This window comes from Lissotriton vulgaris, chromosome 2_1 (genome assembly GCF_964263255.1).
Source record: "Lissotriton vulgaris chromosome 2_1, aLisVul1.2, whole genome shotgun sequence".
Taxonomy (NCBI): domain Eukaryota; kingdom Metazoa; phylum Chordata; class Amphibia; order Caudata; family Salamandridae; genus Lissotriton; species Lissotriton vulgaris.
The window spans coordinates 1,757,200,386-1,757,213,680 of record NC_141687.1 but is presented as its reverse complement, the minus strand read 5'-3'; the positions used below and the strand labels follow the sequence as shown (position 1 = coordinate 1,757,213,680).

Below are 13,295 nucleotides of genomic sequence, written 5' to 3'. Positions count from 1 at the left end.
ACGCTATATTTCTGCTCGGTGGGGGATAACGCCCTGGATGCGAAACAGATGGTCTCTATGGAGCCGTCCTTCCTTTCCTGTGCAAGCACTGCTCCCAATCCTTTCTCGCTGGCATCCGTTGTCAATATGGTGTTGCCTGAGGGGGTCATATCCATGTAGGGGTACAGCACCCCTTATGTCGATCTTCAGGCCTTCAAATTCGCTCTGTGCTTCTTCGTCCCATTTAAACTGTGACTTGTCCCTGATGAGTTGACGGAGTCTGTGAGTCTTGGTGGCGAAGTGTCTTACAAATTTACTATAATACTCCGCCATACCGAGGAAAGACCTCACTTCCTCCTTGTTGACGGGGGCTCTGGCGTCGCAAATAGCTTTCACATTCTGCCTTTTGGGAGATATTCCTTGATTCCCTATGTCATGACCAAGGTATGTGACGGACGACATGCCAAGCCTGCATTTACTCCACTCGGCGGTGAGGCCTTTTTCTTGTAGTACTGTCAGCACCTTTGTCAGTTTATTGTCATGGTCCTCTTGGTTTGATCCCATGATCAGGATGTCGTCCTGGAAGTACTGGATGCCTGGCAGATCTTTGAACAGACGGTGCATTAACTTCTGGTACACCGCGGCTGCTGAGGCCAGACCAAATGGCATCCGACGGAACTGATAACACCCGAAGGGTGTGATGAACGAGGTTAGTTTTCTGCTCGATGGGTGCAAGTCAATCTGATGATACGCTGATGTGAGGTCGATCGTAGAGAACCATGACACTCCTTTGGTTCTTGCCAACATTTCTTCGATCCTTGGAAGGGGGAATTTCTCCACTATTAAGCATTTGTTGAGCTCGCGGAGGTCCACACATAAACGTACCTTGCCATTGGGTTTCTTGGCTACGACCAAGGGGGCCAACCATTCTGAGCTGTCAGTCGGTTCAATGATCCCTTGGTCTTCTAATCTCTGGAGCTCCTGCTGGACTGCGTCTTTGACGGCAATGGGGATGTTCCTGACCTTGTGGGACACCGGGCGGGCATCCTCCTTGAGGATTATCTTGTGCACGAACTTGTCCAGTTTACCAACTGTGCCCCCGAACACTTTGGGAAATTTCTGCTTTAGTTTGTCTTGCTGAGGCCAGCTGCTGTCTTCAGTTAAGAGGATCTGCTCCTTGCCCCCTGGATCCAATTTAATTCCCAGGTCACCTTGGTCCCTCCAGCCTAGCACGGATGGTCCCCGCTCTGCCACATAAAGCTTGCAGATCGCCGTTCTACCTCTGAATTCGAACTTCAAGGCGCGAAAGCCCACCATGGGGATTGCGTTGCTGGTGTATGAAATGGGACGGATGTCTGGCGGGTGTAACTTCGGGCCCAGGGTGGGTACAAAGTCTTCCTTCCATACCGATCGCTGTACTATGGAGTAGGGAGAACCCGAGTTGATGGCAATGTGCACCTTCACTCCTCCTATAAGCATGTCCGTGCGCGGCTTGCCCGAGCGCTTGCCTGTCACTTCCAATACCTGGTCTTCAACACATAAAATCATGTCGTCGTCTTCCAGGTCTTCCTCCGTTAGGTCTTCCGACACGGACTGTCCTATGCACTTCACCTTGGCTTTTTTTCCTTTCTTGCGGCATACCTTTTCAAAATGGCCGACCAGGCCACAGAAGGAGCATCTGGCGCGAAATGCAGGGCACCGTTTGTCTTGCGCAGAGTGGGCAGTACTCCCGCACCTGTAACAAGAAAATTTGCTGTCCGTGGGCTGTCTATCTGGAAGAGTTTGCTTCCCTGTCCACCTGGGATCCTGCCTCTTTTCTCCCGTTGATCCCTTTTGTTTATTTGTCGAGGGAGCTTCCTCAATTTTGTTGACCATCTGCCTCTGCGTGTTTTCCTTCTTGGCTGCGTCAGCGCAGCGTTTTGAAAGTTCTGCTTTCTTCACCATGTCAATTACGTCTTTGAGCGACGCTTCTCCTTGTGCCCACAACTTGTCTTGGACCGACTTGTTCGTGGTGTGCATGACTATTTGGTCTTTGATGTATTCGTCCTGTAGCAGTCCATATTTGCACGTGATGGCTAATCGTCTCAAGGCTGCCACGTAGTCATCTATCGACTCTCCCTCTTCCTGCTTTCTTTGCTGGAAGTTGTACCGGTCGATTGATACACATACCGCCGGTCGATAGTGGTTGTCAAGGTCTTCCAGAGCATTCTTGAAGATGTCATCCTCCGTGTCTGGTCTCTCTTTAGGCACAATGTTGGCGAATACGCGTACTCCCTCCGGGCCTAAGTTATGCAGTAGCAGCCTCTTCTTCCTAGCGCTGGGGAATGGCTCACCGTTTTCATCTTCCAAGGCCTCCACATAGTTCTTGAAATACTCCCTCCCGTCTTCCCATTTCATTAGGGGTTCACCTGGCCTGGGTAGGAAGGGGATGGGTGCCATTAGAGCTGTTGCCTGGTTGCTCATTCTGGGCGCTGTCCTGGGACCTCCGTCACTGTTCCCTGGGCTGCCAGGTGCACTGGGGTTCCCTTCTCTGTCTGCGTCGTCGCCTTGGCTTTTTGGACTGCCCGGTGTGCTGCTGGTTCCACCTCTTGCGGCGCTGGGGAGGTGTGCACTACCTTCCCCCTCGCCACTGCCCCTCCTTTCAGCCAGGGTCTCAGCTACGTGCCTCTCTGCGTGCTGTGCTGGTTCTGACCTGAACTGATGCTGCCTGGTGCCACGTGGTTTGCAAGTTGAAGTGGGATTGCGCTTCTGCCACGCTCTGTTGCGAATAGCGTCGCTGCTCTGGGCGCGCTCATCTTGAGGTGCCCTTGTCCACAGCCTCTGACTCGCTGTAGGCTCTTTGCCCCCCGGTGTCTGCTCCTTCTGTGTGACTGATGGGGTGCCAGTGGGGTGCTCCCAGTCCTCGTTGCCACTGTAATGTCGTTAGTAGGTCCCTCCCACAGAGCACACGTTGTCAGGTATTATGCAGGAACTCAGGTTTATTTCAATACAGCAAGATCGCTATATAACAGAGCGCTGAGCGTCTAACTATGCAGCTCCGGTCGCCTCTGCCGTTCTTTACCCTTCGCGCGTTTTCCTTCTCACTCGAGCGCATGCGCAGGTGTTCCGCTCTTGCTCCGGCGCGGAAACATCATCACGCCGAGCGCCGGAGACTAGAGCGCAACACCACTGGTGAACACCCTAGAGGCACAACCAAAGATAGTTTAGGGGACATAGTGTTTGGTGGGAATGGATGAGCGAATCACCATCAATCTCCAAGCTCGGATCCCCCCACTTCGAGGTGTGGAAACTCCTGATTGACTGCTGTGGAGGGGATGTTAATCCCAGACACAAACCGTGCACCATTTCCTACTAAGTACCAGTGTGACCCTTCCTTCACGTGGGGAGGACCTCCGGCTACATTTTTTCCTTGTCGAGGCATTGCTGACCCAGGCAGGGAAAATTAACAATGGCCCCTGCAAACGCCATGGCTATTATGTATTTACTTTTCAAAATAAAGTCCTGCTTTAGAGATTTGTTTCTGAAAAGCAAAAACGAATTCTGATTGGGTCATATCGACATTGCAGCCTGCTCAGCTGGGATGAAAGTGCATGAACCACACTGATAGATACGTTTTTGCCACAGGGCACAGTGTTACTTTACTGGGGGTAGACAGGTGGGAACCCCGCTGACCCATCGGGGTTCCCACAAAAAAAAAAAATTACCCCCTTAATCTTTATTGACACACTCTACTGCTGAAACATATCAAAGGGCCTTATGTGGAGATTGGTGGATGCAAGACATCGGCAAAAACTGGTAGTTCTCCGATCTGCCAAAGGAAGAATGTAATTGATGATGTCAATGGCACTCTACCATTTGACACTTTCTGGCAGATGCGCTGCTCTGCCAAACACGAATTAAAGCCCAAGCAGCTTTCCCTTCTATATATTTTCCTTCTCTTTGGTACAATTTCATCCTCTGTGTTTGAGAAATCTGAGAACTTTAATGAGCTATTTCCAGAGTTGCGTATGTCAGCATAGCATCCATTTTTTTAAAACTGAAAATGTACGTAAGTCACTCCCAAAGCTTGGAATGACGACTTATCACTGATTTTCACAAAGCTACCAATCTCTTTATTCTGCTGCAAGGCTACTGTGTCTGAAGTGTACTCTTTATTTTCAGAGACCAGAGATCTTCTTTCATTAATTTTCTGAGCTTTGGGTGGTTGCTTATTCTCCATTTTCAGAGATCTGAGATTTTCCACATGCTCCTTCCCGAGAAGTGTGGCTCAATGGTTAGAGCGGCAAATCCTGATGCAGAGGTCTAGCCCGGGACCAGGGTTCAATTACCCACCTCGGCGGGTCTTGGGCTCAAAATTCCTCGGACCTGATAATTCTCGCCTCGGTGCCAATTCCAATCATGGAGTCCCACTCTGCAACTCTGGGCAATAGCTTGCTTAATCTCCACAACGGCCCCCACAACGCTAAGGATGCCTGGCCTCCACCTTGGGGGTGCCCAGGAGACGACACCTCACAGGGAAAGCCAGGATGGGTTCCACAGCGGTATTCGTACAAGCGCCTTGAGACCCTTGCGGGTGAGTAGTGCGCTATACAAGTATCACTTTACCGAGCACAGTGCGTTGGCTTCTCTGTGATGTTTAGGTATCTGAGAAGTTCCCTAAGATGTTCTGAAAGTAGCATGCACTTTATTCTACTTCATTTTCAGCCATACAACGACTTTCGGCCATGCCCTGTATATTGACTTATCATTAATTTGAGGTAAATATGAATTCCTATAAGGCACCCCAAAACTATTGACTTTTGTTTTACCCTTGATTATTAGAACTCTGGGAACGTACATATGCTGCTGACACAGCTTGGCATATTGGCTTAACCTTGACTTTGAGAGAAATTTAAATCTCTTTAGCTACCCCTTAATGCTAGTTTACCCTTGATTTTCAGAATTATGGAACCTCCGTGCAGACATTTGGAGGGACTGGCATGCTAGCTTGGAGTACCTTGGTGTGGAGAGCCTGTAGAGTTTGTTGTTGAAGCCCCAGGCGATCCATCTGGTTCTGGAGAGGACTTTGTTGAGCTGCTTCTGTTTCAAACCTGAAGAAGAGAGAAAAAAAAGAACTGAGGCTGTAATATGGGACGTTGTGCACAACATCATGGGTAATGGATTCGGTTCTTTTTACGATTTCTTTTTTTTAATGTTGTACAATACTTCAATAAGACATGTGGTCTCTAATCATAAACTAATCACATACTATTTGAGTGACAGCTCACTTTCAGTTATGCCCTACCTGGGAACTGTGTAAGCGAATGTGGTAGCAGGTTATGCCTCTGCAAACAAAAACTGACTGCAATCACTTCCACAGATAATCATCCTCTTAAATGGTCTTTGGTAGACTTATGTGAATGTAAGCTCACCTGGTTCTACCTCCAAAGACCTTTATTTACCCAAATCACCTTACTCAGGCTATAATTTACCTTCAGGGTACTTATGTAGACCAGACCTTCTCATATGAATCTCAGTCTACCAATTTGTGTCGAATTCCATTTAAGTAAATGTGGAGGCTCGACTAGAGGAACCAGTTTGCTTATATGGGCTTGAGTCTGTGGCCTGTCTATATGAAACCACAAATGCAGACCTTAGTTCACTTTCAAAGGCTGAGATCTTCCTGCATAGATTGAGGTCAACGTAGGTGAACTTCATTCCAGTTACCTGAACATGATTTGCCACGGCAGGATGCAGTCCATGTACGTGGACATTGGTCTGGCTATTGGGACCAGATTCTACCTTCATGAATCTCAGTGCACTGATCCAACATGACCACACCTGTAGTCCTGGGTGATCATTATCTTCATCTGCAGATCAGGAACCACATCCATGGACTAAGTCTGCATCTGCTAGCAGATCTTGGTAAAACTCAAAGATATCGGTCTACTTTTAATGTCGGTTGTAGATCTAGATGCACTTCTTTGATCGCAATAAACTTATGCACATGGTCCACCTGGTCAGCTTCTGCTGAGCATTTACAATATTAGCAAAGCATTTCATCTGCGTTGGCATCAGTGTCAGCCAGAATGTGTGAAATATGTGGGTAGCATTGCAATGTTGAGAACATTACATGTTTGGGGTCCTCAACTTCCACAGACCAAGTATGCTATATGCAAGATTTAGTTTGAAGATATGTGCGTTCAACTGCAGACCCAAGACTTTACCAATTACAAATGTCCTGCATCCAGGACTTAGGCGTAGTGTTGTGTCTAAGGAAAAGTCTTTGGTCATTTGTCGCTGATAAAAAGCTACAATATTCTGCTACTCCCACTATGAGGTACCCACTTCGCATCTTGCACGATGCACTAATATCAGACAATGTGAAATGGGTTTCTAGCATTGTAAAATAAGAACTTTATTAAAATGTATGATTGAGAGCAGGCCAGGCTCAACAAACGTTGCAAATGGCAGCTGTGTGGTAGTTTCGTAACTGGTTTGAAAACTACAGAAACTAACTTAAAATATTCAGTGAGCGAATGGAGACGGTGCAAATGTATTCTACCAAAGTCCAATTTCAAACTCAGTGAGCGAATGGACAGGGTGCAAATGTATTCTACAAAAGTCCAGTTTCAAGCTCAGTGAGCGAATGGACACTGTGCTAATGTATTCTACGAAAGTCCAATTTCAAACTCAGTGAGCGAATGGACACGGTGCAAATGTATTCTACGAAAGTCCAGTTTCAAGCTCAGTGAGCAAATGGACACTGTGCAAATGCATTCTACCAAAGTCCAGTTTCTTACATACGAAGCCCTTTGTTTATTTTTAAAGAGACATATTACCTGTTCTTTATGGGAATACTTCTGATTACACAGTCTCTAAATCAAGGGAACTATTGAGCTATTAGGATACATATTGTGCTGACCGAGGGCACAGCCAATGGTTCCTTTCTTTTGACCGGAATATGTCTTTCCCTGGGTCCACCACATGTAGAAGAAGGAGGCAGGTAGTGCCCCATACCTTGGGCAAGTCTGAGTAGTCTTCAAATTTATTGCACGGACCAGAATTAGGGGTGAGTGGGTATGTGTGGCTTTTGTGGGTGTAACAATTTCATGTCAGTCATTGGTGTTCAAATCGACATCCCACTTGCAAAGACTCTTAACCCCTGCCATACCCCCATTGACAATCCAGTCCTGTGCAGTGGAGATGTGCCTTCTCCCTCTTTCCCTCTAATGCCAACCCTGCAAACTCCAGAAAGTATCAGTTGTTTGAGTCTGTAAGCTCATAAAATGGGGAAATGTTCATAAACCAATGTTCCCAACGCACGCAAATAGATGGCTGAAAAAGCCCATTGTCCCAGTTATAAGCAACTGGTCTGATTTCTTTACTGCTATGTTCCGTAATTCAACAGCGCTCAATGTTTATTCGTCAATGTTTGAAGACGGCCAGGGCGGGGACACTCTGATAAAAGCATGCATTATAGTTCACAATCCTGGCTATGCTGAACCAGATCATTTGTATTGATTTTATTGGCTGTGTCATCTAATCTGTGCTTGACTGATTGCCAAAATGCCCACTGTTCTCTCAGACAGTAGAGATCATCAAATCACATGCCACTATATTTAATGTAACCAGAAGTTCCCTGGATTCTTCATAACATGTCTGGTGTTTAGAGACTCAATTAAAAAAACACTTTTGCATTTTTGTTCTTTATAAATACCTATTCAGTGAAAGTGGCATTAATAGTTGTGTTTCATAGTCTGTTTAAATTTAAAAAAACAGTGATCTAAAGTCAACCATTTTGGGTAGAACGGTGGAATGGCGTAAACTTTGAATGCCGGATTAATTTGGTAAACAGTAGTTTAACAGTTTTTATAACATGAATGTTATATGGTTCATCAAACAAGAAAGTGGATTTCTCTCTAGTTCAAACTTCTCCAAATTTCAGCATCTGAATTGTGGAATGCTATCCTGGGGGGTGCGGTAGTCTCATTAGTTGACTCATCCCAGGGTAGCTTATAAAATGAGGAAATTGAATGACTGATCCCTTCATCATTTAATGGCAAGTATTAGGACACATTTCAGACCTCATTCTGAGACGTTCAGTATTTCTGCGAGTTTGCATGGGAATAAACTGCAGGCCCAAGCGCTATGTAGGTGTGATTAAGAATGTCACATTGGGTGCATTTTGTGTAATTTGACATTTATTGATCACCTCCGAGTGAGTGGTTTACTGTTTTATGTCTCTACTATAAGAAAAGCAGGCCACCAAGAGGTAGAAAAAGAGACAGTAAGTCTAGGGTGGTTAGTGGTGTAGCTAGGCCTTATCCCGCCTGTGGCGGCCAGCGTGTTGGCAGCCCGTGGCGGCCGCATGTAGGAGCAGGATGGGGGTGCTGGGCAATTCCTGTCGCCACTGCCCCGCAACAGCTGCATGTAAGGGCTGGGGGGGCTGGGGGAGGCCACCGCCCCTAAAACTCGTGCCGCCCGGAGCAGACCACCACCCCACCCCTCACTTGCTACGCCACTGAGAGTGGTGGAAGAAAGAGGCATCAGCTGGAAGCAAACTAGGCAGCCGTTGTTTTCAGCAGGCGGGCATTCAGCAGTCATGGTATTCAGCAGCACTGGCAGCGGGCTCCTAAGAAAAATGTGGGCTCCTAATAAAAAATGTGGGCTCCGCTCTTATTTATTTCTTTTTACACAATAAGTCCTATCTGTTCGTCCCAGTGCAAAGATTTGCGAATCTCAAACCTCTCTTCTTTAATGGCCCAAAAGGGCTGAAAGCTAGGGAGATGTGGGTTGCCACCTGGCCAGTTTTCCACAGGCACCACCAATATTTTAATGCCCCGGCCGGTACGCAAATAGACAACATCACCTAAAGCCCTTATCTGTACATACTTCAACCAGCAAATATAAATAGCAAACACTTTTAAATGTGTTCTAGAGCTGGGTTAACCATCCCCAACTAATAAAGTAAACAAAGGCAGAAAAGTCATGTTACAAATGAATACATTTTGTATAAAGTCCTACATCATGTCCGTGCCTCTGCTGAACAACAAATGGCCAGTATTTTTCTGTAGGAAAGCTGGTGGCAACCCTATGGAAGACCCATGGAAAATCTAACTTGTTAAAAATTGTTTAAAGTTATTTCATGCTTTGGCAGCGAAGCGGTGTGTAGTGGTAATTAAGTCAGCCAGGAATGTGCGTCTGAGGACAGGATTGTGTTCATCCGCCTCTTCAATGTCGACAGCGTTCACTGATGAAAGCGAGAGGGAGGACTTCGAGGGGCTGGAGAAAGAGAACGCAGCCAGGGAAGAAGGATTAAACAGCAGAAGAACCGGCAACAGGCAGGGTCTGGATCCAACAGCCATCAGGAAGCGAGGGCTCGCGCTCGGAGGCTGACGGGAGAGGAACATGGCCGCCGGAACAGCTAGTATTCCTGTGAGAAGCGACAGAGCAGCAGCAGCATACATGCCGACATTTTAAACTTGAAAAAGCAAGTTTATTGTGGGGAAGAAAATTATAATACAGAAAAAATAATAAAAATTAGTTATTACATACACTAAAAGCACTTTAGAATTAATAAACACAAAAGATATAAACATTAATCAAGTATACATATCATATATATGTGAGAAAGACAATAATGTACACATAGTTGGCATACGAGTGCAAATTACATTCTATGGTGAGATATAAAATTAGAAGAGGAAAGTGGGAGATTTTCAAAAAATTATTGGGGAATGTATTTCACCCATTGTCTGCCATGGACGCAGCAGACATTTAAGGCGGGTGACAGCCAAAGTAAGGCCCTTTTAGGCTTAAAAAACTGGGAGTCTATACGTCCTTCGCATGTGTGCATGAGGGCTATCCCAGTTTGGTGCACATGCACTTCACAGGCGCTCTCGACTTCCAAAAGCTTCCGATATAGCAATTTTGTTAGACATGGATTGGCCGCGTATGAACGTCCTGTTTCCCTCTGCCTTGCCTTGCGCTGGGCGGCCTTTGGTGGGAGGGTACTGTGTGAGCAGTGTGCCCATGCAATCGTAAGTAATCCTTGCTAATGTTAAAAGGGTGCCGGTTAGTGTTAGGCTCGTACTTCCATGTGTAAGTGTGGAGAAGGGGCACGCCTTCCCTAATATCAAGAGGGAAGGAACCCTAAATAACACGAGGTTATTACTAGCGCTGCAGCCCATGAGGATGGGGACATGCTCTGCTCCGAGGCACGTGCGTATAAGCTGCCCGAACCCTCTAATGCTAATCCATTCAAGGCTGCCATCTTGAATGATGCATGGATTTCATTTTAGTCTTTACTTACTCAATGAACTGAGGACATTACCTATCAGTAGCAAAGAGCTGACCATATTGCAATGCATTCTCTACTACAAATACACTAATGTACATTGACAGGAATAACAAAGGTCCTCAAGAAACCAAAACCCAAAAGTGTACTTATTATGAGAATAAAGCGAATAGTTGTGTTTTTATCTCCTTTTGACATAAGCATTGGCAAACCCAAAAGGTTGCACCTCTGGGACCAATTGGCTTTTCCAATGGTTTTTTAGCGATGCTGTACAGCATGGCTAAAGAGTAAACAAAAAAAAGGCACTATGGCATGCCCCTTTGGTAGGCCCGAACAGAATGCACGCTACGATAATATGACACAAGCAATCTCTTTTTATTTACCAATATGAGTTCAATCAGTAAATAAAATGTTTTAACAAGCATTTGCAATGCAATAGGTCTCGCATTAGGAAAATTTGAGCTATTGGTATTGTAAATGACAAATTTCTTATTTATGTGTTGGTTTTGAAAATAGCGAAATTAATAGCTTTGTCATCTACAATGCCAATAGTTATAACTTTCGCAAATGTGACACCTATAGCATTTGTAATACAATATGTGTTGTATTTACGTGATTTAGATGTATTGATATTACAAATAACAATGGCTTTTAATTTTTTTAAATAATTAATACCTAAATAAAAGTTATTGTAATTTAGAATGGCAATAGCTTAAAGTTTTGTAAATAACTTTTGTGAAGATTATGTTCAGTGTTTTTTATTGTGACGAAAATCCAAGAACAGAAGTTAAATATTAACATCTTGTTGTGACATTTGTAATAAAGCTTGAAACATTGATAGAACATATTTGAACCAGTTGTTGTTGCACAGATTGATGCTGTGGTGGCACTGAGTGATGTTGTGGTGGCGACGAGTAATGCTGTGGCGTTCAGTGATGCTGTGGAAGCGCATAGTGATGTTGTGGTGCCCCTGAGTGATGCTGTGGTGGTGCTGAGTGATGCTGGCGTGATGTGCTACATAGATAGAGTGAGTGCGATAGATAGATAGAGTGAGTGCGATAGATAGATAGAGGGAGGGCGATAGATAGAATGAGTGCGATAGATAGATAGATAGATAGATAGATAGATAGATAGATAGATAGATAGATAGATAGATAGATAGAGTGAGTGAGGGGCGATAGATAGAGTGAGGGGCGATAGATAAATAGATAGATAGAGGGCGATAGATAGATAGATAGACTGGGGGCGACAGATAGATAGATAGATAGATAGATAGATAGATAGATAGATAGATAGATAGATAGATAGATAGATAGATAGAATCAGGAGAGTGTAATTATGTGGCATGTAATTATGTGGCACTGAGTGGTATTTGGAGTGTATGTTGTATTGAGTGCAGTGTAATTATGTGGCGTGCAATTATGTGTGTGGCACTGAGTGGTATTGTGTGGAGTGTGTGTTGCATTCAGTAAAGTGTAATTAGGTGGCATGTAATTATGTGGCACTGAGTGGTATTTAGAGTGTATGTTGCTTTGAGTGCAGTGTAATTATGTGGCGTGTAATTATGTGGCACTGAGTGGTATTTGGAGTGTATGTTGCATGAGTGCAGTGTAATAATGTGGCATGTAATTATGTGGCACTGAGTGGTATTTGGAGTGTATGTTGCATTGAGTGCAGTGTAATTATGTGACGTGTAATTATGTGGCACTGAGTGGTATTTGGAGTGTATGTTGCGTTGAGCGCAGTGTAATTATGTAGCATATAATTATGTGGCACTGAGTGTTATTATGAAGAGTGTATGTTGCATTGTAATTATGTAGAATATAATTATGTGGCACTGAGTGGTATTATGTGGAGTGTGTGTTGCATTCAGTAGAGTGTAATTATGTGGTGTGCAATTATGTGACACTGAGTGGTATTTGGAGTGTATGTTGCATTGAGCGCAGTGTAATTATGCAGCATATAATTATGTGGCACTGAGTGGTATTGAGTGGAGTGTATGTTGTATTCAGTAGAGTGTAATTGTGTGGCGTGTAATTATGTGGCACTGAGTGGTATTGTTTGGAGTGTATGTTGCATTGTAATTATGTAGAATATAATTATGTGGCACTGAGTGGTATTGTGTGGAGTGTGTGTTGCATTCAGTAGAGTGTAATTATGTGGTGTGTAATTATGTGACACTGAGTGGTATTTGGAGTGTATGTTGCATTGAGCGCAGTGTAATTATGCAGCATATAATTATGTGGCACTAAGTGGTATTGAGTGGAGTGTATGTTGTATTCAGTATAGTGTAATTGTGTGGTGTGTAATTATGTGGTACTGAGTGGTATTGTTTGGAGTGTATGTTGCTTTGAGTGCAGTGTAATTATGTAGCATATAATTATGTGGCACTGAGTGGTATTGTGTGGAGTGTGTGTTCCATTCAGTGGAGTGTAATTATGTGGCATGTAATTATGTGTCACTGAGTGGTATTTGAAGTGTATGTTGCATTGAGTGCAGTGTAATTATGTGGTGTGTAATTATGTGGCACTGAGAGGTATTTGTAGTGTATGTTGCATTGAGTAGAGTGTAATTATGTTGATTGTAATTATGTGGCACTGAGTGGTATTATGAGGAGTGTATGTTGTATTCAGTAGAGTGTAATTTTGTGGTGTGTTATTATGTGGCTCTGAGTGGTATTGTTTGGAGGTTATGTTGCATTGAGTGCAGTGTAATTACGTGGCACTGAGTGGTATTATGAGGAGTGTATGTTGTATTCAGTAGAGTGTAATTGTGGGGCATGTAATTATGTGGAACTGAGTGGTATTGTGTAGAGTGTGTGTTGCATTCAGTAGAGTGTAATTATGTGGTGTGTAATTATGTGGCACTGAGTGGTATTTGGAGTGTATGTTGCACTGAGTGCAGTGTAATTATGTTGCACATAACTATGTACTTATGCAAGAAGTGGGGTTGTGTCCTTCACTGTGGCCGGGTAGGACAACGTCTTGGAATTAGAAAATGAGAGACCTGGTCACTATTTAGTTCTGCCGCTTTTTTT

At 44.4% G+C, this 13,295-nt stretch overlaps 1 protein-coding gene across 1 annotated transcript in view; it reads right to left on the bottom strand.

Moving 5' to 3' along the window:
* LOC147733243 (lamin tail domain-containing protein 2-like) overlaps positions 1-13,295 on the bottom strand; it is a 256,043-nt gene that overhangs the window by 144,786 nt on the left and 97,962 nt on the right. Inside the window, exon 2 of the mRNA XM_086957808.1 lies at positions 4,976-5,069. Coding sequence (XP_086813934.1) covers positions 4,976-5,069 — 94 coding nt within the window. The remainder of the gene's footprint in view (positions 1-4,975; positions 5,070-13,295) is intronic.